Here is a 24,727-nt window from a genome sequence, read left to right as displayed (position 1 = left end):
AGTGGGGATATAAAAGGAAATAATGGCTTTGGCATATCCACTAGGAAGAGCCCTGGATAATGAGCCAGAAAATCTGGTTTTTATTGAAGTAATAACAATTTAAAAATAAAAAACATTTATCTTCTCTGACCATCAAGGGAAGCTTGAGCAAAAATTGAGTTTTACTATATCTTTGACTTTAAATAATCCAAATTTGTTTCCTTTTCTCCCAAGTACAGATAGCATAAAATCAGGTTATAGACTAAGCACTAAACTCAGAGAAATACCAAGAAAACAGAAAACCTTCTTAGCAGCCCTTACATAAAACTTGCTGATTCTTTGCACGTCCTTCTCTCTGTTCTTTCTAGTACTTACAGCTACGATTCAACAAGCCAGTTCGCTATGCAGCCACAGCCATCTACATTTTGCAGACGGTAAGGGGTAAGGGGTAAGGGTTGCTGCAGAGGTGGATTGGGGAGTGACAAGTATGGGTTTGTTTATTTCAGGGGGCAATTAACACAATTAAAAGAAAGATTCAACACTAAGAAGAAACTACTTTCTTCTAAGGATAGCATTTTCAAGACAAATGATTATATCAAGATATTTCCACATTTCATAGACCCCATATATCTGTACAAATAATGACAAACAAATATATATATATATATATAATAAACCACCAGGGGAAAAAAAGCTTTTTCTTAAATTTATTTTGAACTCTTATTTAACCTGTTCAAGTTGCTTTTGATATGAAATGATCTGGTAACTAATTCTGTTTTGTTTTGTTTTTTTACTAGTAAACTATGTTGAACCAGAAATACCCGTTTTGCTGAAAATCTGTTTAAGACTATACTCTCAAACCAATATTCCCACATTCCCCTTTTGGACTCCTCTCCTGGGTTCTAGGGTGCCCTCTTTCTGCCCCACACTTGCCTGTGGGACACCCTCAATGCATTTCCCGTGACTCACCAAGAACTTTCTGCTAGAAGCTAACTCCCTTCTCTTTTCTTAATCAAAACTCCCACTCACTGACTGAAGGATTTAAGAACAAGAAACTGCTCCTTGACCTGTCCATAGATATTTGCCTTTTAAAACCCCACATGGATCTCTAAATGGTGAAATTTCATTTAAAATTAAATGGGACTCCATCCACTTCCATCAGTGTAGTGGCTGCAGGTCTGGGAGCTTGAAGATATACCCACTATGAAGATCACCCATGTTGGTAGTTTTCCCTGCATGGTGCTCTAATCATGGATTATTTCCATCTCCACTCTAAAATTTATGTTTCAAATTGCTAAAATGTGTTTGTGTCATGGTGATATGTGTATGATGGGGTAGTGGAAGGGTGAATCAAAAACTTAACTTGAACCCTATTTGCATATCCTTCAGAAATATACCAGATCTAGCCATAAAATCTCAAAATATGCAGCCATCTTAAAAGTCCAACACTCTTCCTCCATCGCATGCTTATTATCCCTTCTGCAAATTAGTTACAGGAGCCAAGGATTTCAAAACAAGAGTGCCTGAGATTGAAGTGTTTGACGAAGAAGTTTAAGGAAATGTAGCTCTAAGGTCATAAGGAATTTTTTAGGCAGACTTACTTTCAGTGTCACTTTTCTCACTGTTCACCTGATTCTTGTCTCTCCACCAGATTCTCTACACAGGAGTGGTGGTGTATGCTCCTGCTCTGGCCCTCAATCAAGGTGAGCTAGCGACACTCTCTTGCACTGTCCACCATTTTTATACATGCCTTGTCACCTTGAGAAATATACACACAACATCTTGTTGAGGAGACATTCCTGTGGTTAGGGTGCTTGAATTACTGTAGTTGTCACAACATAAAGCTCTATAAACTGAACGCTGAAAACAATGCAAATAACTAGTTACTTGATTTTATCCACATGGTTCCAAACACCCAATGTGATTATTGCTTGTTTTCTAATCACTGAAGTTATGGCAATTTTTTTTGAAGTATGGTTGATTTACAGTATGTTTTGTTAGATTGTACATCAAAGTTATTCAGTTGTATATACTTTTTGTGCAAATTATTTTCCATTATAAGTTATTACAAGATATTGAATATAGTTCCTTGTGCTATACAGTAAATCTTTGTTGTTTATCTTTTTTTTTCTATTGGAGTATAGCTGCTTTACAATATTGTGTTAGTTTCTGCTGTACAATGAAGTGAATCAGCTATAAGTATACATATATCCCATCCCTGTTGGACCTCCCTCCCACCCTCCCCCCCAATCCCACCCATCTAGGTCATCACAGAGCACTGAGCTGATCTCCCTGTGCTATAGAGCAGGTTCCCACTAGCTGCCTATTCTACACATGGTAGTGTATATATGTCAATCCTAATCTCCCAATTCATTCCATCCTCCCCTTCCCCACCCCCCATGTTCACATGTCTGTTCTCTACATCTGCGTCTCTATTCCTGCCTTGCAAATAGGTTCATCTGTACCATTTTTCTAGATTCCACATATATGTGTTAATATACAATATTTGTTTTTCTCTTTCTGACTTACTTCACTCTGTATGACAGTCTCTAGGTCCATCCACGTCTCTAAAATGACCCAATTTCATTCCTTTTTATGGCTGAGTAATATTCCATTGTGTATGTGTACCACATCTTCTTTAACCATTCATCTGTCTATAGGCATTTAGGTTGCTTCCATGACCTGGCTATTGTAAATAGTGCTGCAATGAACATTGGGGTGCATGTGTCTGTTTGAATTATGGTTTTCTCAGGATATATGCCCAGTAGTGGGATTGCTGGGTCATATGGTAATTCTATTTTTAGTTTTTTAAGGAACCTCCATACTGTTCTCCATAGTGGTTGTATTAATTTACATTCTCACCAACAGTGCAAGAGGGTTCCCCTTTCTCCACACCCTCTCCAGCATTTATTTTTGTAGATTTTTTCATGATGGCCATTCTGACCAGTGTGAGGTATGTATAGTAGTGTGTTTCAGTAATCTCATACTACTAACTTATCCCTACTCCTTCCCTTTCTCCTTTGGTAACAGTAAGTTTGACAATTTTGTATGGTACATACACAACCACTAAATAAGGTCATCTATAATATATGTCCTTTCTCAGCAATCTCATGAAGTTGATACTCTGAATACATGAGTAAAATGTGCTTGTAGTAATTATTTTAAGATTTATACCTGACCCCTTTGAAAGAATAGAATCCTAGGGAAATAAAGGAAAGAAGAAACAAAAGTGAAAGAAATTTCATAATAATACCTGTAATATTAGAAGTCCTCAGTATTCAATTTAATTGTGCTATGTGATTATAATGAGAAATATTTATTCATGGTCAACGTTTAGGTGGTTTCAAAGTACTCAGGCTAACTTTGTTAAGAAAAACAAACAAACAAACTATTGGTGCAGAGATTGGAAGCTCTAGAATATTAAGAGGAATAATTTGGCTTTTAGCATTACATGAAAATTATGGGCTGAGTTGAGGTATAATAATGTAATAAAATAATCTTTATCAGAGGTGAGAAAATGTAATGAGACAACTCTAATTTGATTTCCATTTGCGCACAAAGAACACAGACAAAAATATTGTGACTTTTTCCTCATAAAGTTTGTTCTTTTACTTTCCTTAGAGAAATTTCTTTCAATATTTTTTCTCCTTTCGTAGTGACTGGGTTTGATCTCTGGGGCTCTGTGTTTGCAACAGGAATTGTTTGCACATTCTACTGTACCCTGGTATGTATCTGGCTGTGAAAAAGTATTTAGCACTATCTCCTAATATGGGATAAGGGCTAATTTCCAACAACAGGGCATCTAAGTATAGCAGAAATTGCTCTTCCACAATTAAATAGAAATATGCTGGCTTATCTATCACAGTTTCCAGAGGAAGGTGCCATTGTTTTGTTTAAAATTCTTTTCAGTACCAGCCATTAATAGAATTTGGGCTCTGGGCTCATTTGAGAAAGCCATGGCTAAGAGAAGATTTAATGACAGAAATATCTCCATGTTCGGAGGGTAGGTGACCATATACAACTACTGAGAAAAAAAAAATGTGCTCATTAACAGTGATTATAAAACATAAGTAGCATTTATACTTCACTGTCTACTGGTTGAGGAATACAAAATGCATGAATGAACGATCAAGGATGGCTGGTATTTTGTAAAATTGAGATTCCACAACTTGTTTTTGTCTCTTATAGATGGATAAGTTTGGATTACATTTAAAATTTGGTCTTACACATGGTCAGTTTTAACCAAGGAACCTGGGTGGTATTGGCAATTATATTTATATAATTGTTACAATCGGTTTAGTTCAACAAACGTTCATTGAGCACCTATTATTTGCCATGCCCTGCAATAGAAATCTTTATTCTTCTGAGTCATTGGTACCATATATGGCGGCTTTAAGTAACCAGTTAAGAATATGGCAATGGTCCCCAGATAGCTGGATTCTCCTTCCTCATTTACAGAGAAAAATAAAGTAATTGATATATTATCATATAGCACCATCCATGTATTTTGGCCTTGTGTGCATATCACTTACTCTTTTAACATATATCATGATAACACACAATTTAAAAATGCTCTTATCTCTATTTTCATACTTGCAAATCCCACTATTTCTTTGCACTACAGTTTTATCTTATTTTTTTTCCATTCCATTCTCACTACCATAATTCTATTCCAGACATACTCCTCCTACCTAAATTTAAAATAGTCTCCTATTCCTTACATGTCTGGCCGTATGTGACAGATTAGTGACTCTGAAGTAACTTCCCATAGGAGGATAAATAGATGCATTGCTTAGCAACAGTAATGGAAGCCAGAAACAATGGAATAATATCTTCAAAGCACTGAAGGAAAACAATTGTCAGTTATAGTTGTATATTTAGCAAAACTATCTTTCAGAAACTGACTGTCAAGAACTGAGAGAAATTACCTCTAACATATCTTCCCCTGAGAAAAACCTAGAGGAAATACTGTGGGAAGAAGGAAAATTATCCAGTTTTTGATGGAAGAAGTAATGATAAGAAAATAAAATAGTAAACCTTTAGTAAGTCTAGTCAAACAATTTCCGTTGCTTAATGAAAACAACAATAATTTATAGTATGGTATAATTTATATAGTATCTAATAATGTAGTTTATAATATTATAAATATAATAATAATGATTATTATTATATGTAATTTTGTGATTAAGAAAAAGAATAACTTTCATTTGGACATCAATAGCATGTAAATCAGGAAGAGAGTAATTAGACTTAAAGATTTTTGTGGGGTTTTTTTTGCGGTACGCGGGCCTCTCACTGTTGTGGCCTCTCCCGTTGCGGAGCACAGGCTCCAGACGCGCAGACTCAGCGGCCATGGCTCACGGGCCCAGCCCCTTGGCGGCATGTGGGATCTTCCCCGACCGGGGCACGAACCCGTGTCCCTGCATCGGCAGGCGGACTCAACCACTGCGTCACCAGGGAAGCCCCTTAAAGATTTTTTTAATCCTTGAATTGCTGGGGATTAAGACATTTTAAAAATTTAGACTCTAAATGAAAACTTCATGGCAAAATTTCAAGCAGACTCATTTAAATAAAACAGAGTAGAAAAAGGGAATTAAAACAAAGCAAAATAAAACTGCAATTGATTTAAGAAAGAGAAGAAAAAAATACAGAAAAAGTAGAACAAATAGAAACCAAAAAGATGTCAGAAACAAGTCTGGATACTTTAATAATCACAATATACAAAAATAAACTAAATGTACTACCTCTTAATTGATTTCAGTGTTTCCCTCCACCCTGCATGCCTCTGTTAACTTAATCTTCTTAAAACATCCATCTCTTCACGCCACTTGACTGACCTAATTCTCTCCTTGCTTCCCATTGTGTACAGGATAAAGTGTAAACTTCTTAACCTAGTGTTGGAAATCTTTCAGTCTGTGAGTCAATCCACCCATCTAACCTCTTCTCACACACCTTTGTTCCACCTCCTACCTCTTGCCAGAACACAAGCTTCAATGTCTCACCAAACTGGTGGCTCATTTATCTAACACTTTTGCTCATAGAGCAGTTTCTTTACTCTGTTAATCCTGTGGATGTGTAGCCTAGCTAAGATAACCAGTGGAAGAAATTAAAAAAAAAAAAAAAAGAAAAAAAGAAAGAAGTGATTCCTGCCACCCAAGAGTTTGCAATCTAGGGAGGTAAACAGTAGAACCAAAACAACAGACTGATTAAAATATCTAAGTGACATTCAAGGCACAGTCAGGATTGTAGATGAGTGGTGTGTGGGCGTGTGTGTCTCTTGCTGTATGAAGGAGTCATAGAATCAGAGAAGTTTTCATGGTAGCTTATAGCTACCTTAATCTGCCTTTTGAAGCACATTTGTTAAAGTGGTGATGAAGTGGTTTGTTCTCTTGCCCCAGGTCTAGCTCAAGTTCAGGTTTATGCATATAAACCATGCCAAGTAGCCTCTGAAAACTGAGGTCTTTGATATTTGGTCTTCATATCACTAAAATATGATATTGTGATTTGGGTTTAGAAGTCTTACTGTCTTTAAAGAAAATCAAAATACCACTCTTGGAAGGTGGAAGTAAGAGATTGCATATTTCTCAAATTGGAAATAGAACAGAATATAGAAACACAATGCATGTGGAAGGGACTTTCATGTCTATTTTTAAATTGCATTTTAACTTTAACTACACGAGAAATGAAGAGACAAATCCAGTGTCTTCTTTCTTCTCAAGATAAAGATGAAGCCTGTCATCTTTTCACAGAAGTTCTTGACACTCTGGGGGAGTAACTGGGGGTAATTCTATTTTTCAATGTTAAAAATACCACATCCTTTCATTCACATAGTGCTTATTCATTTTCAAAGTACTTTTAAAATATATCACTTCATTTAATCTTTCCTAATTTGCTCATGGCACCTTTGCCATGTTCCTAAGGGATTCTCCAGCAGCCTCTTTCTTTCCTTCTTTCTTCTTGCCCACATAGTCCCAACTAGAATTGTACATTGGAATCACCTGGGGAGCTGTAAAAAACACTTAGAACTGGGTCCCAGCCCAGACCTCAATTTATTCAGAATTCCTGGGGATGGGGCTCAGTCATTGGGTTTTTTTGTTTCCAAATTCCCCAAGTGACTCTAAAAAGGATCCAGGTTTGATAACCACTGCTCTAACCTATTGCTGAATCACCGTCTCCTGAGATCTACTGTTAGATTCACCCTCCTGACACTCTGGTTTGCTCACCTCATTATTTGACCATCCTCTAGCTCTTAAAACAAATTTCTCCATGAGTGTCTGGAATCTATCATTCCTTCCTAGTTCTTTTCTTTTTTTTCAGTAGCCTACCATCTCAGTTTCCCCAAATTTATTCACTGCACTAAATTTACAAAAAATAAAATCTCAAATTGTACAAGCAAGACCCAGGTGATCATCCTCAATAAACCTGGCACATAAAATGTGCTCAGTGATGAAAGAAAGAAAGAAAGAAAGAAAGAAAGAAAGAAAGAAAGAAAGAAAGAAAGAAAGAAAGAAAGAAAGAAAGAAAGAAAGAAAGAAAGGAGGAAAGAAAGAAGGAAAGAAAGAAAGAAAGAAGGAAATAGAGAAAGAAAGAGGGAGAGAGAGAGAAAGAGAGAGGGATGGAGGGAGGGAGGGAGGAAATAAGGAAGGGAGGGAAGGAGAGAGAGATTGAGAAAGAGGGAGGGAGGGAGGGAGAGAAGGGGGAAGAAAGGGAGAAAAGGGAGAAAGAAAGATGCATTAGCAGAGAGGCTGTGCAGAAATGGAAGAGTTGAGGCTTCATTTTTAAGAACTCACATCCATTCTCTTCATTTCAGGGAGGACTAAAAGCAGTGGTGTGGACCGACGCATTTCAGATGGTTGTCATGACTGTGGGCTTCTTAACAGTTCTCATTCAAGGATCAGCCGATGCTGGTGGATTACACAATGTATTAGAGCAATCAGCCAATGGATCTCGACTAAATATATTTGAGTATGTCCAATGCTACTTTTTCTTGTTTTATAAAGATTTAGCCATATGACCTCATCACCTAAAATAATATTTGGGCATCAAAGGAATGTATTTGTTCACTCACTTCTCTCTGCCTCATAGCTTTGATGTAGATCCTCTCAGGAGGCACACTTTTTGGACAATCTCAGTGGGAGGAACTTTTACATGGCTTGGAATCTATGGAGTTAATCAGTCGACCATCCAGCGATGCATCTCTTGCAAAACAGAAAAACATGCCAAGCTGTGAGTTATTAATGAACATTTCAATGTTTTTTCTCTGCGCTTTATATGCTTCAAATGTGTTTGTGTGTGTGCATAAAAGAGAGAAAGAAACAAAGATTCATTTAACCCTTTCAACAATTTTTTGAGGCAGGCATTACTATTCCCTTCTCCACAAGGAAGTGGCAGTGCTGGGATTTGAACTTAGATCTTTCTGTCTGCCTTTGTTCACCGTCATTTGCTGCTTTCATTTACTGAGAAATTACCGGGTTAAATTAGGTGCTGTGGGAAGCAATGCAGAAAGAAGGAGCACATATTTTTTACTTACAGTTTCTGTGATGAGATGGCCCTCATCACTATTTCCATCCAGCATGTGGTCTCTTCAATTACTATTTTTATTTTGATGGATGTACTGTAAAAGTTTCCAAGGAGACGTTAAAAGAAGAAAACCCAAGGTAATGAAGCAAGTCGTAACAGGGCTTCAGCTGCTCCAACTCCTGCCCGGATAACCAGTCACCAGTTTTACCAGGTCTGCTTACTCTGAAGGACTCCACAGAATTGCAACTTAAGGCTTTTTAAAACTATGCAATTCATCCCACCTTCTAGAATGGAGACCAAAGGAAGTTATGCACTTTTATTTTTATTTTTTGTAAAACTGGCAGAAATAAGCTAGAATTTCATTGAAAATGGGCATTTCATCCTCATTGCTGCTACCCAAGGTTCCAGCCTCTGCAGACTTGTCAGAATGCTGTTAACTTTTCTTGGAGTGAGAAACAGCCACTATGAATATTTCCACAACTGATCATAAAATACTTTCAATGCATAGTTTCTTATTTAGACAGAATAATGGCTATGGATATGGTTCAACATTTTGTAACTTGAATTTCAAAAGGGAATATGTTACTTACATAGTTAACATACACTCAGAAGGAAGAAGTGAAAACATTATCTACTGTTCTATCAATTCACTGGTAACATATTCATATCCTATTACAATAAATAATATTAAACTCTCTACACATGTGATCATCACTTTCTCAAATAGTTGAATTACTAAAAATGTATTTAGGATCAAATATAATTTTATCTTAAAATTCACTTAAAATTAGAATTCATTTAAAATTCTGCATTAAAATAAATTAGAGTTGACGATATCTGATAAGGGAAGAATCATTAGGTGAAATAAATAATAATTCTCTGTTAAATCAAGGTGTTTTTTAAATCTTATGTGCTTGTTTTATACTGTTTATTCTTGTGAACATACCTAATTTCTCCCTATTATTATAATAGTACCTAAAAGTTAGGAAATGTATTTTTTTCATCATTTTTTCAAGAGGTCAAGAATAGTACTTTGTGCTTATCAAATATTGATTACTTATTGAACAAAGTAATGCTTCAAGAAGGTCATGCTTGAATGTGTAAGCACATAAATGGACACATATATACATAAGAATTTATGTGTGTGTATGCATGTGTAGGAGTGTATATATGTATATTCTGGCATGTGTACTTGTGCTTGTGTATCTTTAGATCTTGTTTAGTGGATTGGTTTAAACTAAGCCACCCATTCATAATAGTTTCTTGGAATTTGTTACATTAGTATTTGATGGGTATGAAAACTGTCAGAAAAGGAGAGATACTCACGAAAGAAAATATATATATAATTTCCTAAGCATTTAGGACCGCCATTCCTGGTTCCACCCATCCCCACTCCCATGGAAGGACCAGAGCTATGATGGGAATTTTGTTAGAATAAGGAAAGATGAAAAAATAAAAACTGTCTTTAGAAAAGACTTCCCTGTAAGAATCTTAGTTGATTTAGTTGATACAATTCAGGAGCAAGAAATCAGTCCAAATGGTCAGTATGGTCGAAGTGCACACAGCTGGAGGGGAAACTGCTATAGTGGGGATCTAGTGGGACCTCTCATTTGTCACGCAACTGGAGCCTCAAGGACACTTCCAGGGCAACTGGGGTCCACTCAGAGCCAGCTGCCAACAGACTCTTATCTAGGAGACTCTATAGAATGTTGATTACGTGCATCACTTCTGCTCAATTATCTGAGAGCCTGATGTAATTAGGACATTCCATCAGGGTTTAGAAAAATCTCTGCATCATAGGTAGGTGAAAATACATCCATAAAGTTCATACTGAATGTGGCCATAGGTTAAAACCAGAAGTGACCCATTATAGATGCATTTAATTGCATGGCCAGAGTGGTGATTACTCACTAAAGACAGCTTCATCTTAAGCCAGATCTTCTTCAAACTTAGGAATAGTATCACTTACCAAATCATTTTAGACGTGCTCCCTGGAAGCTGCTTTGGACACTTTTGTTTCTAGACTTCAGTTTACATTTCAGGACTGCAGGTAGAAGATGATGCTGTGACGGCAGGAGAAGCTGGTGCAGGTTACCACATCCCTTCCCATCACCGTCTCATGTCCCAGCTAAGATGAGCGCATCCACACCCAGTCACTTATGTTCCATTCTCTTTGCCGTTGTTTATTTTCTTTATATCGTTTATTGCATCTAAAATCACCTTGTTTATTTATTTCATTTTGGTGATTATTACCTGCCTCTAATCCCAGAATATCATCTTCATGAGGGTGGGCTCTGGGTTGCTCACTGCTATGTCCTCAGTACCTGGAAGAACCTGGTACATAGTGATGCTTCATAAATATTTTCTGAATGAATCGATGAAGTGGCTTAAGTTGCAAACAGGAGAATTAGCCATGTAGAGAATTAAAGTCTATCTCTAAAGAAAAAAATAAGTTCAAATACAAGGGCTTTAACATTCTATTATACAATTTTGCCACTGATTTCTCATTTCCCATAGTTGACTGGTGAGTTTTTAAAATTGTTTTGAATAATGGCTATACAACCTACATATGGCTGTATAACCTCTATATATTTTTATGGAGTATAACTCATTCAATCTTCATATTAGTCCTATAATAAGAAGTAAGGCAGGTATGTTAACACTCTTTTTACGAAGGATTTAACTGGCTCAGAGTCTTAGTGACTTGTCTGAAGTCACACAGTTGTTAAGGATAAAGTCTTCTGACTCCAGGTCCAATGCTTTTTCAAAAAAGAAATGATGTAGAGAGTATAACCATATTGTAAAGAATTTCTATCTTTCATTTATTCATTTAATCATTTTTACAAAAATAAAATAATTTATGTCTGCTATGTGCAAGCACCATTGTGTGCTCTGGGGACGTAGCCCTGTGTGTGTTCGAGTGGGGGAAACAGATAATAAACAAATAAATGTATTATACAATTTCAGATAAGGATAAATGCTATAAAGATGTAAAGCCATATAAGGAGTAGAATCTGATGAGAGAGCAGGGAGTGACCTTTCAGGTAAAGAGGACTATCCAGGATATGGCCTGAGAAAAGTTTGAATAAAATTTGTCTAAATGGCAGAAGTAAGAGTACAGCAAATTCAGTTTGTAGATATTGACCATTTCATGTAGCAAATGTATTCCCCAAAGGCTATGTCTAAATCAACCTTTTTCAAACAAAAGCAAACAAACAGCTAAAACTCAAAGATAAATATGGTTGGAATAATCCCAAGGAAGGAATTTCAGAGATAATACCCTTTCCTAAGGTAAATAATGTAAAATAAAAATTTCCAGATGGGTTGATTATTTAATATATTTGCTTCATAAAAGAATACTTTGATTTAAGGGTTTTCTGAAAGTGAGGTACACCTGTACAGCAGGGCTTTTAGGGGGCTTTGAAATGAATATGTGTCCTTACATTTGAATGTGAGTGCATCTGAATGCCTTCAAACAATGGCTGGACATTGTTTGAATGAAATGAAACATTCCCAGGAAATGCCTCCTGTTGCTCTTTGGGCCCCCTGCCCCTTGAAACTCTCTCCAGAGCAAGATTGTTTGTTCTCTCACTGATCCAGTGTGAGGCCAGCCGACTTTCAAGTCTTCCCTGAGATTTAGAAGATGTGTAATATTTTGACTTTCAAAGAACAGTATGAATACAAAATAACCATAGGATACTACAAATGCACTCAAACTGAAGTTAAACAGAATGTTATAGAATAAAAAGAATTGTTGTAGAATAAAAAGAATTGCTCCAAAGAATGTGGGGAAAATGACTTTAGGTTTTTCATACCTTCTATTGCCTTTTAAAAAACTGAACTTTAAACTTCATCTGATTTAACCTCCAAAGCGAATATTTCCAAAACGTGTCTACTTCTACATTTATCTCATCATTCCTCTGGAATAAAAGATGTTAAAATGAAAGTTGGCTTTTTGACAGTTTCATGAATTGAGTGGGGGGAAATTACTTGAAGTTATATAATATGAGTGATTGATACGTGAAATTTCATCCAAGGAAATAGACCTCACACTACACATTGCAACTTTGCAGAAAAGCTATTTCAAAAGCAAACCCATCAAAAATCCACCTTGTTCAAATTTCATAATCAGTCTAAAACTGTAACATGCCCAAACAAAAAAAATGCAAAACTATAAAAAGTAATGATTTTTAAAAATTGAAATATAATTGACTTGTATTAGTTTCAGGTATATAACTTAGTGACTTGATATCTAAATATATACATTCTTGAAGGCTATAGAATTTTATTTTATAGCAAACAGGCCCCCCAAATTTTACCTTGAGTCTTTGGTAATGCCCTGACCACACTGTAATATGACATAGAGTCTACCAGTAGATCCATGTGTTATTTTCTAGAGCCTTGTATTTCAACTTGTTGGGCCTCTGGGTCATTCTGGCATGTGCTGTCTTCTCTGGCTTAATCATGTACTCCCACTTCAAAGACTGTGATCCCTGGACTTCTGGTATCATCTCAGCACCAGACCAGGTATGTGATCCCTTGGGGCCAGTGGGGAACAGCTGAAATGAGTGTGTTTCTGGCCATCGATACTGAGCCTTTCTCTTTTTCAACCTGGACCTCTAGGTATTTCCCAAACCCCAAAGACTTGATTTCTTTCCTCTCCTCTTGGATGAGATTATCACAGATCAGGTCTAATACTGGGGAGTGAACATGTAAAAAGAAGGTATCTTACCTTGTCCTTGAAGGCAAGGACTGGGGCCAGGGCAGGGCTGGGGAGAGTGGAAGAGGACTTGAACCTATAGCTTTGGTTTTCAATGCCACCATTCAATTCTTTTTTTCTATCCATCACAACGTTGTTTAATGATGCTTTAATCTCAGATTGAACAAAATGACCCTTATTTCTATAATGCTTCTGCTCATGTCTTCTCATTATGGCTTAAATAATATCACCCCAATATATTACATTAAGCATGCTTTTTTAAATTAATTTTTATTGGAGTACAGTTGATTTACAATGTTGTGTTAGTTTCAGCTGTACAGCAAAGTGAATCAGTTATACATATACATATATCCACTCTTTTTTAGATTCTATTCCAATATAGGTCATTACAGAGTATTGAGTTCCCTGTGTTATACAGTAGGTTCCTATTAGTTATCTATTTTATACATAGTAGTGTGTATATGTCAGTCCAAATCTCCCAATTTATCCCTCCTCCTCCTTTCCCCCCGGTGATCATAAGTTTGTTTCTACGTCTGTGACTCTACTTCTGTTTTGTAAATAGGTTCATTTGTACCATTATTTTAAGATTCCACATATAAGTGGCATCATATGATATTTGTCTTTCTCTGTCTGACTTATTTTACTCAGTATGACAATCTCTTTGTCCATCCTTAAAAACTCCATTCACGGAGAATATTCTCAGGAGGAGCTATCGTCTCTATCCTCTCCCCCTACATATACAACTGTCCCAATGTGTCCTGTGGCTGTTCCTCTCCCACAAATCTGGCTCCAGAGTAGAACCATAATACCTAGACTCCCTGAAGACCTGTTTTAAACATTTGTTTTTAGGATTTAGTTTCTAACATTAAGGGTAAACAGGCAAGAAAATAGCACACATTGCAAACGTAAAAAAAGTTAAAAGTTCCCGAATATTCTAAAGTTCATCCAACATTTTCCTTATATGACTGTCCCCTTCCTATCCCTTCCCCTCCCTTACAGCTGCACCTCAGGTCCATGGAATTGGATTGATCATAACCTCATTTGTTAGCATTTAACAACGATAGTCCAGGCAAATTCCTTTATTGTTACTTTCTTTTTTTTCCCACCTCCTTTTGCTAAAAAGCTACAAATACAGTCCCACATTTCAGACACTGCTGATGAGACCATTAATCCCATTTTGTTTTGCCTCCTCTTCAGCTGATGCCATACTTCGTCATGGAGTTATTTGCCACAATGCCAGGCCTCCCAGGACTTTTTGTGGCTTGCGCCTTCAGTGGAACTCTGAGGTTAGTGTATTGACTACACTTGGCAATAACGTTCTGATAATGATGATGGTGAGGATGGTGATAGCAAGGCAACCAGGATGACAAAGGTAATGGTGGTAGTCATTATCAGTATTACTGAGTATTCACTGTGTGTCAGCTGCCCTGCTGAATGCCTTATATGCATTTGCTCATTAGTTGTCACACATTATATGAGGCCGAAACTACTCGTTATCATCAGCTTACAAATAAGGAAACTAAGATTTAGCAAGGTAGATAACTTACCCATGGTGAGACAGTAAACCACAGAGGTGGTATGTAAACCTAGGTCTGCCTTTGCACTAGATCTCTCTGTTTATTTTCTCAACCTTGTCTGATGCCAACTGCCCCCATGGTTTCGCATCACCAGCACACAAGGCAGCTCTCTCTGCTGGCATTTCTCATTCAGCTGCAATACATTCTTACAGATCTATGCTTCACAATCCATTCTCTCCATCTTCAATAACACACTCAGGCACATCCATATCCAAAATGTAAGAACATCCATATCCAAAATGTAGACATTATTCTAAGTACAAAATTTTTCACACATTTATTCTAACAAATATTTTAGAAGGTTTATATTATGCCAGGCACAGCTGGTGACAGTGGGGATACTTCAGGGAACAAGACTAGCATAAGTATTGCCCTGATATAGAGTTTTCATTCTAGCAGACATGGAAGACGGACAATATATAACTAAACAACAACAAAAAAGACAAGGCATTGTTTGATAATGACAAATAGTATAAAGGAAATGACAGAGTGATAGCCTAGAGAGAGGTTAGGTTTGGGGACTTTGTTTTTGATAGGGTCTTTAGTGAACTCCTATTTAAGTATATGACATTTGTGCTGAGATCTAAAGTGTGTGGAGAAGCCAGCTCTGTGAAGATCACAGGCAGAAACTTTTACAGGCAGAGGGGAGGGCAAATACCAAAGCCCCAAGGAGATAATCTGTATGGAATAGTTCAGGATCCGAGAGAAGAGTTGAAGCATAAGGAACGGGGAGGACAGCAGATGGGGAGGAGCCTAAAGAGGCAAGCAGGCATCAGATCAGGAAGAACCTTTATGAAAGAATAAAGAGCTGGCATTTCATATTAAATAGGAAGCTTTGAAGCAAGGAGGTTTGATGATGTCATACAACTGAAGACTCAGTCTTTGTGGAGGGAAGTGGCTATCACTAAAGCAAGAGTGGTGAAAGTGGGTGACTATACAGGAGGCTTTTGCCTTAATCCAGGGTAGACATGATAGTGACTTGGAGAATGGGGGCAAGAGTGTTGAGAGCAATGGACTAAAACATTAAGACAGTATCACTTTTTTAAATTCCACATGGCAGTGATATCATATGGTATTTGTCTTTCTCTGTCTCACTTACTTCACTTAGTATGATATGTATTTCCTTGATCAGAAGTGGGGTTGGCTACCTTTCCATACTTTCACTGGCCGTTTGTAGTTCTTTTTCTGTAAACTGCCAATTCATATTCCCTGCTATTTTTTTCTTTTGAGTTTTCTTCCTTATGTATATAAGAAAATAGCTTATTGACATATGTCTCATTTTTCTCATCTGTCCTATGTATATTTGCTTTATTAATAGTATTTTTGAGTATGTTGAGCTTCTATTTCATATTAATCAATCCTTTTACATTATGGTTTCTGGGTTTATATCATTCTTATGAAGGCTTCTCCATTCCATGTTTATAAATAATCATCCAGATATCAGCTGTCCCATTATTTTTTAGTAAAAAGCCACATTTTCACCACTGACTTGAAATGCTACCTTTATCACATCCTACTTTCTTTTATATATTTGGAACTTTTCCTGGATTTTCTTTTATATTCCTTTGATCTATTTGTGTACAGTTATGACAATACTAATAATTTTAGTGACTAAGCTTTAAAGTTTGATTTAAAATATGTTAGGTTAGTATTTATTCATTATATTTCTTTTACAGAATTTCCCTTGATATCAGATTTTTCCTAATTATTTTCAGTTAATTCTATAGAACTTGGGTGTACTCAAATCATAATACCTGTCAATACTTTTGAGTTTTCTTCTTTTCTAATAGTTACACTTCTATGTTCACTCTTATGTAATTATGCTTTGAGAACAATGATAAAAAATTGAGGGATTACAGAAATCCTTGTTTTGTTATGCACTTTATCTTTTTATTTTATTTTTTAATAAATTTATTTATTTATTTATTTGTGGCTGTGTTGGGTCTTCGTTGCTGCGTGCGGGCTTTCTCTAGTTGCGGCGAGCAGGGGCTACTCTTCCTTGCGGTGCGTGGCCTTCTCACTGCAGTGGCTTCTCTTGTTGGGGGACATGGGCTCTAGGCTCACGGGCTTCAGTAATTGTGGAAGGTGGGCTCAGTAGTTGTGGCTCGCAGGCTCTAGAGCACAGGCTAAGTAGTTGTGGTGCACAGGCTTCGTTGCTCCGCGGCATGTGGGATCTTCACAGACCAGGGCTCGAACCCATGTCCCCTGCATTGGCAGGCAGGATCCTTAACCACTGCACCACCAGGGAAGTGCCTGTTATGCACTTTAAAGGGAATTGTTCTTGGATTTTACCATTAAATATGATTTCAGGTTTTGGTTTAAACTATATTATTTATTTACATTTTAAAATATTTATATAAAACTAATAAAATCATAAAAAAGAACAAAAATGCATATATTTATTCTAATTTAAGAAATATTTTTATCAGGGAGAAATATTGAATTTTGGTAAACTATTGGCATTTTTGAAATGAGTGTATTTTGCTTTTTTAGCTTTTGGCATATTAATATTAACATGTTGACATTTCAAAAATAACGACATCTCTTAATTCATATAATGACTTTAAATTGCTTATGGTATAATTTTAATTTAGTGTTCTGTTGAATTATTTTTACTAATACTCTTTGTAGGATTTTACATCAGTAATATAAAATCATATTGTCCTGTGGTGTTGGTATTAGTATCTCAAGGAAACTAGGGACAGAAACAACGAACACCAGAGGATCAAACACAAGTAGCGTGACATGCTAGCTTTCATTTTGTCCTGCCCTACAGAGCTTTATTTATTTTTCTTAAAGCTGACTCCAGAATGGAGAAATATAGCTGTCAACAGATTAATTCCCCCATAAGAGAATGGTTGATTCTTTTGATCTCAAGTTCTAAACTTCCAAGAAAGAGACACTGGACAGTACATATTATAGAGAGATTACTATTACTATAACATTAAGGAGGATGTTGGGTTAAGGAAAGGGAAAGACAAGAGTGGGGGGTGGAGTAAAGAGATGGTGGTTGAGAGATAGGAAAAAAAAAAAAGATTTTCACCATCTTGTAACAGTTTTAGAATCTGATAAATTGACATATAGATAATACATCTGACCTCAAAAGCAACCCAGTAAAGGTTCTACAAATCTGCTCCCTCTGGGCCAAAATCAGCTTTTTGTTCCCTCCCTCCCAGTGGATTCAAGGGTTAACCCTAATGTTCGAAACTTTCAAATGATGGATTTTGAGCCATATATGTTGGGAGCGTGGAAGTTTATTTTATTTGATCATCTCCTTTCCTTATTTGACTTGCATGGATCTACAGATAGAAGAGGAGTCTTATAGGGAACATCTATTCTACTAGCTAAAATATTCCTGGTCTAGATGAGGAATTTAATAAGCTTTCATGCTATTCTGCAAAGAAAACTCGAACTTCTTGGGTTTTCTGTCCACTGAGCGAGTTTTAGGGCTATAAGACTGAACTCTGGAAAGTCAGAGAGAGAATATCAGAGCTTTTATGTGCTTTTGGTCTTTGCCTGCTTCCTAGTCTTATCTTTGCCCCTTTCTCCCTTATTAATTGCATGCTAATCACACTGGGCCTTCCTGTTGTTGAATGAAACAAATTTTCCACCTGTAGGCATTTACTTGTAATTTTCCCTTTGTTCTAAAACATCTTTTTCTGAATTTGCATGGGTCCTTTCAGTGCCTATCTTAACCATCACTTCCTTTGGGAAGAATATCCTAACTTCATATCGATTTAGGCCTCTGAAAGACATGATTTCATAGCTCTGTTATTTTTCTTCATAACAATTGTAGTCAATTGTATAATTGGTTGTTAAATGTCTATGTCGCCAAGTAGAGTGTAAGCTCTATGTCTTTCTGGTTCACCATTGTATGCCTAGTACTCAGAATGAACAGATGCATAAATGGTATGAATGAATGAGTGAATGAATGAATGAATGGCATATTGTACTGATTCCTGGATTAGCATAGTCAGTACTTTCTGCCTCAAGTTTAACTTTCACACACACACACACACACACACACACACACACACACAAAATCTCTCTGCTACTGCATGCTAACTCATTTAATGTCTTGTTAGGGGAATCAGTGAGAGTTCCAGCATGGAAGCCTAGCTTCTTCACTGGACTTAGAGGAAGACATCAAAGAGCATTAAGCACAGAAGCAGCTTTGAAGAGTGAGTAGACAGGTCATGTAGTTCCCCTGAAGTTCCAGAATAAGGACATATGTCTGTCTCTGTTTTTTTCTAGAGCCCTGCCTTGTCTATTCGCCCTGGACACCAGGGCAGGCCGGTCAGCTTTATTTACCTTGGACTATGTTCTCATTTTTCTCTCCCTGTAGCACCGTGGCTGCCAGCATCAATGCCTTAGCAACAGTGACGTTTGAGGATTTTGTCAAGAGCTGTTTTCCCCATCTCTCCGACAAGCTGAGCACCTGGATCAGTAAAGGCTTATGTAGGTACAGCCGGTGGATCTTCTATTCCATATCATGAAATGAACGTGTGGTACGTGTCAAATCCTGCACACACTATTCAGGGCACTCTGACAGGCACAAGTGCATGTGAAGATACACGAGGAATCTCACATGTCAATTCTTACACTTCTGGAGACACCAAGAGGGTACTAGGAAAGAATGACCAGTTAGCTTAGCTTTTACCAACCTTACATTCGACATTCTTCTGTGTTCATCCTATGCCCTAGATTCATCACATCAACACCTCTTGATTATGCCATGTATTGATCCTGTTTAGTCTCTCCACAGAGGAAGATGCTCTGCTCACTATCGCCAGTCAGCTTGTCTAATAAAGCCAAATTCTTTTCTAAAGAGTCCTTTATTACCAAATATTCTTTATTGGTTTTTAATAGTTTTAGTAGTAATAATATGCAATATAAAATTATTTTATCTATAAGGATATGTTTAATATTATATACCTATTTTCATTAAATTAAATTATTTATCAATTGCAGAACTAATACCATCTTGTTTTATACTATAGCTTTGCAGTGTTTTATTTAAAATATCTGGTAGAGCAGCTCTTGTCAATTTTTGGCAAGAAATTTAAATGTTGTGACTGTTTTTTTTCTTTTTTTGCAAAAACAAATTTTGGGCTGTTCATGTTTATTTATTCTTTCAGATTAAGTTTAAAATAATTCACTGCATGTTATCTAGTTGCACCCCCCCCATCTCGATGGAACTGTACTAAACTGAAAAACGTATTTGGAAATAATTAACATCTTTATAAGCTTTCCATCTATCAATAGCATTTTGCATTTAACACCATATTTTCTCTCTTAGATATTAATTATCCTCATGTCTTCATCCTTCTGCTTCTCCCCCTCCTCCTTTTTCCTCTCCTCCTCCTTCTTCTACTTCTTTCATCGATATTATGAATGGAATGTTTTCCCGATAACATCTTCTAAAATGTTTACTATCAACGTAGAAATGCTATAGCTTTTTGTTTTTGTTTGTTTGTTTTGTAAAGTACATATCTGGCCATTGGCACAACTCTTGTTGATTCTTAAAATTTTAATTGATTTTCTAATAAGTGTGGTTATTGCCTACAAATATTGATAGTTTTATCGTACCCTTATTCTTAAATGCTCCCCTAATTTGGGGTTTGTGTTCTCCATATTCTTCATTATTTCTCTTATTTTCATAGCTTTGTCCTTTTCCTCTGCATGCTTGAAGGGCTCAGGTTTTTTTCTCAATGTTACTTTAAGTTCTCCACAAAGTAAATTTCTTAATAATAATGATTTGAATTCTGCTGTTGTGTTTTGTTCCTCACATTTTACTATAAAAATTCAATCATACAGAAAAGTTTAAAGACATTTACCATGATCTCCTGTATATATACCACCAAGATTCTCCATTAATGTTTTATTAAACTTGCTTTTTCACATATCTATCTAGCTCTCTATCCATCCATTAATGCATCATATATTTGATACACTTAAAAATAAATTGCAGACATCAGTACACTTTCCCCTAATTATTTTAGCATATTATTAACTAGAATTCAATAATTGGTTAAAGTTTTTTAAATGTAAAATCTACCCACAATGAATTGGACAAATGTTAAGTATACATTTGCTGAGTTTTGAAAAATGTGTACACCTGTGTAACTCAATCACTAAAGATATAAATCATTACTATGACCCTGGAAAGTTCTCTTGGTTATTCTGGTAATTCCTACTCCCAATTCCCTCTAGGGGCAGCTACTATTCTGGTATTTTTCATCATAGATCAGTTTTACCTCTTCTAGAATTTCATATAAATTGAATCACACAGTACCACTCTTTTTTGTAAGGACTCCTTTCACTCAGCATAATATTGTTGAGATACACCCATGGTTTTTTTTGTATCAGTAGTTTATCCCTTTTTATGGCTGGGTAGTATGGCATTGTATGGATTTACCTTTTTATTTTAACTTCTACTTCTATTGATGGACCTAGGTTGTTTCAGTTTGAGTTTTTTATGAATAAAGCTGCTATGAATATTCTTGCACAGGTCTTTTTTGTGAACATGTTTTCATTTCTCTTTGGTAAGTACCTAGGTGAGGAAGTGCTTGGTCAACTATTATAACTTTTAATTTCCTTATAGTTCTTCCATATCACACCTGGATTCATCTTCATCTAAACTTATGGGTGTTGCACCCTACTTTGTTGTGTTTTCATATCATTTGCTTTCTCTTGAACTGCACTTGTTGCGTCATTGAATCTATGTGTTTTGCATCATATTGAAATTGCTAGTTTCTAAATACTTTTTTTCTGACTCTTAAGTATTTCCAGAAAACATATGCTGTATTTGAGTTTTCAGGTTAATTATTTATTTCCTTGTTTAGTAACATTTTGGCATGGATCCCATATTTCTTTTTTTCTTTTTCCTTACGCTTGAACAAGGAGAGATTGGTGCTGACCTAATGTTTGTTAACTGGGTAGTTGAATTGCCTTAATTTTTTCACTATCTTGCATAATGAGTTACAGCTAATAGCAGGTGGATTGGCATCACTCCTGGTGCAATTCCCAATTTCTAGCAGACATTCATGAATATGCTGGGTAGAAATTCCTCTTCTGCCCATGGTTTATTGTCTGATCCTCTGAGCTGATGTAGCACTTGGAAAATCCATAGTATTTGCTGCAACGGTGGTGCTTTCTCTACCCCCCCCCCCCAACACACACACATTTACTGCTTTGTCTGTGGATCCTTACACTCTAGGTCTCCATGGAACCCCACCAATTTCCCCTAAACTCGCTGCCTTGCAGGTTGCTATTGATTGCAATCTGGTGGAAGTGTAAAGATATGGGGGAGAGGGGGACTCAATCAATTCTCTAGTCAGCACAAAAATGTAGAACCTTGGATTGAGGGGTGGTTGCCTAGAATCCCATTTGAAACAGATAACTGTTGGCCCAGCAAGAGGGTAATTGGTAGCAGAGAAAAGACATTTTTGTTATTTTCTTCAGGCAGGTGGAGTTCTGCTTATTCATGAAGTGAAACAGAACGAGGGCAAACATTGTTTCTAATCTATCATCTTTAAATATAATGGGAACAATTTTAGAATTCTGAAAGGTGTTTATTGATCAAACTTGGATTTTAGTGTTGTGTGAGTTTCCTTATTTTTCTGTGTTTTATTGAGAAGTTGGAAAATATAGCATTAAAATTCGCTATCCTGATTTCATCTTAAAAGTGAATTCCTGATAATAAATTTTAGAGATATCATGTACTAAGTCTGAAATGATGATGATGATGATAATAATAATGATAATAATAATAATGGCAAGCACATAGTACTTGCTATGCAACAGGCACTGTTGGATAAATTAATTTATTTATGTGTAGTCCCTTCCTAAAATGTGAGATCTCTGGGGCAGTGACATTTATAGCACTGGCATTTAGTAAAGTGCTTGACATATGGTCAGTACTCAATAAAATTGCATTAATGGTGACATTGGGAACTCAGCCAAATATTTAGCTGAGAGAGAATTTCAAACAGAATGAGAAAAATCATTTTCTCTATTTCTGTCACTGTGTGTCTGTCTAAATCCATTTCCAGCACCTTGTCTCTCTCATTTAGTCTATGGATTGTAATGGGAATTGAATGACTTTTAAGATAGTTTTTAAACAAAGATGTAGAAAAACAATTATTTTTAAAAAGATGGTTTGAAAGAAGACATCACCTTTAAAAGATTACTAAGCTGGATATGTTGATTCATCCAGCGAGATCCTATGATGCTGGAGGCACCCTGTGCAAGATGCTGCAGAGCGCGGTACCCTGATGGCCCTTATGGTGCTCCAACATAGCCATGTAAACAAAGAAATCATTACACAGTATACTGAGGGCCATAATGAAGGTATGAATAAAGCATGAAAAGACCAGAAAAATTTTCCAGATTTTCAAAATCTGTGAGGTAAACTGTATAACTATTTAGCCATTTTAATGATGAAAAACTATCCATATCCCAGAGAGGTTAGTAACGTCTTCAGCTGATTATTGGTGAGTGGTCGAAATGGATTTAATTATCACGAATTTAATCTGGATTAGCCTAGTAGACCAGTGACCTTTCTGCATTTTCATGTTGCTTCCACAGGACAGTTTTCTTCTTCTTTTTTTTTTTTTAAAGATTTTTTTGGATGTGGATCATTTTTAAAGTCTTTCTTGAATTTGTTACAACATTGCTTCTGTTTTATATTTTGGTTTTTTGGCTGCGAGACATGTGGGATCTTACCTCCCTGACCAGGGATCAAACCTGCACACCCCCTGCATTGGAAGGTGAAGTCTCAACCACTGGACCACCAGAGAAGTCACCAGGACAGCATTTTTCTTAAATCTTGTAGAGAAGACTCCTCAAGGCTGGATTCCAGCTCATTCTGCCTGACCTAGGAAAGCATGTCTTTGGGAGAAAATCTCTTAAATGGCCCTCTTGGGGCTTGTGATGGCTAAGCGGGGTGGACAGTCCTTCCTGAGACCCCTTCTGATAGGGCTTACATGAGACATGGCCCTGGGCAGGAGTTCAGTGGATCCCTCAAAGCCAGCTTGGATGATAGTCATGAAGTTTCTTTCCTCCAGGTCTCTTGTTTGGCATAATATGTACCTCCATGGCTGTGGCTGCATCCCTCCTGGGGAGCGTTGTACAGGTAATGAAAGAGGAAAAAGACACATTTGATTTTGTAGCAGTTTTTTACCCACCTTCTTTTCTAATACTTTTCCTATTCCTCCAAATCCCAAATGCTCATACTCTCCGATACCAGGTCCAAGTTACACATGCATGTAAAATTTCAACCAAAATTTCTTTCAAGAGGGGAAACTTTTAAAAACTAGTAATGAGACTCGGTGACAAGGTACACTGTAATAAAATTAGAAAACCTTTTGAAATCCAGATCTGAGAATGTATGATCCTGAAATAAAAGTAGGAATGATAATCTTAGCAGGAAAAACAATCATTACAATTGACATTTATAGAATGCTTATGTTCAAGCTACCGTCCCAAATGTATTATCTCATCTAATCCTCGTCACTTCTCTATGAGGTAGTATGATTAATGTACTAATTTTACAGATGAAGGAAACTAAGAAATAGAGAGGTGAAGTATTGCCCCAAATTCACATAATGAAAGAGTGGTGGAGCTGGGAAATGGGCCCACCCCTATCTGTTATCCAGGCTGACCTGTCCAACTCCCAGTTCCATAAAATATCAGCACTAGAAAGAGCCTCAAGGATAATCTGTTTCAACATTCATTTTGTAGATGGTTACAGAAAAGAGTAAAAGTATCCTGCTCAACTTCTCATGTCTGGTTAGTGGCTAAACCAGGTTTACCAGCAAAGTGTCTGGAGCCACCCCTCTTCCCTTCCCAAATTGCCCAACTCACAAAGGACCATTAGATAAACCAATCTTCAGATTCTATTTCAACCCCCTCAGTCCCATTGTGTCAT

The 24,727-nt window shown here is 36.6% G+C and overlaps 1 protein-coding gene across 1 annotated transcript in view; it reads left to right on the top strand.

Annotated features, from left to right (window-relative positions):
* Positions 1 to 24,727, top strand: part of SLC5A12 (solute carrier family 5 member 12) — a gene marked incomplete at both ends in the record, with an annotated part of 44,584 nt that overhangs the window by 6,766 nt on the left and 13,091 nt on the right. The window contains 9 exons of the mRNA XM_082844691.1: positions 348 to 413; positions 1,631 to 1,682; positions 3,636 to 3,703; positions 7,790 to 7,944; positions 8,065 to 8,205; positions 12,897 to 13,026; positions 14,417 to 14,505; positions 19,142 to 19,254; positions 23,865 to 23,932. Coding sequence (XP_082700817.1) covers positions 348 to 413; positions 1,631 to 1,682; positions 3,636 to 3,703; positions 7,790 to 7,944; positions 8,065 to 8,205; positions 12,897 to 13,026; positions 14,417 to 14,505; positions 19,142 to 19,254; positions 23,865 to 23,932 — 882 coding nt within the window. The remainder of the gene's footprint in view (positions 1 to 347; positions 414 to 1,630; positions 1,683 to 3,635; positions 3,704 to 7,789; positions 7,945 to 8,064; positions 8,206 to 12,896; positions 13,027 to 14,416; positions 14,506 to 19,141; positions 19,255 to 23,864; positions 23,933 to 24,727) is intronic.

This window comes from Leucopleurus acutus, assembly GCF_964270905.1.
Source record: "Leucopleurus acutus genome assembly, chromosome: 8".
Classification (NCBI taxonomy): Eukaryota; Metazoa; Chordata; class Mammalia; order Artiodactyla; family Delphinidae; genus Leucopleurus; species Leucopleurus acutus.
Note: the sequence above shows the minus strand (reverse complement) of the source record. Positions and strands in the feature narration are given on the sequence as shown.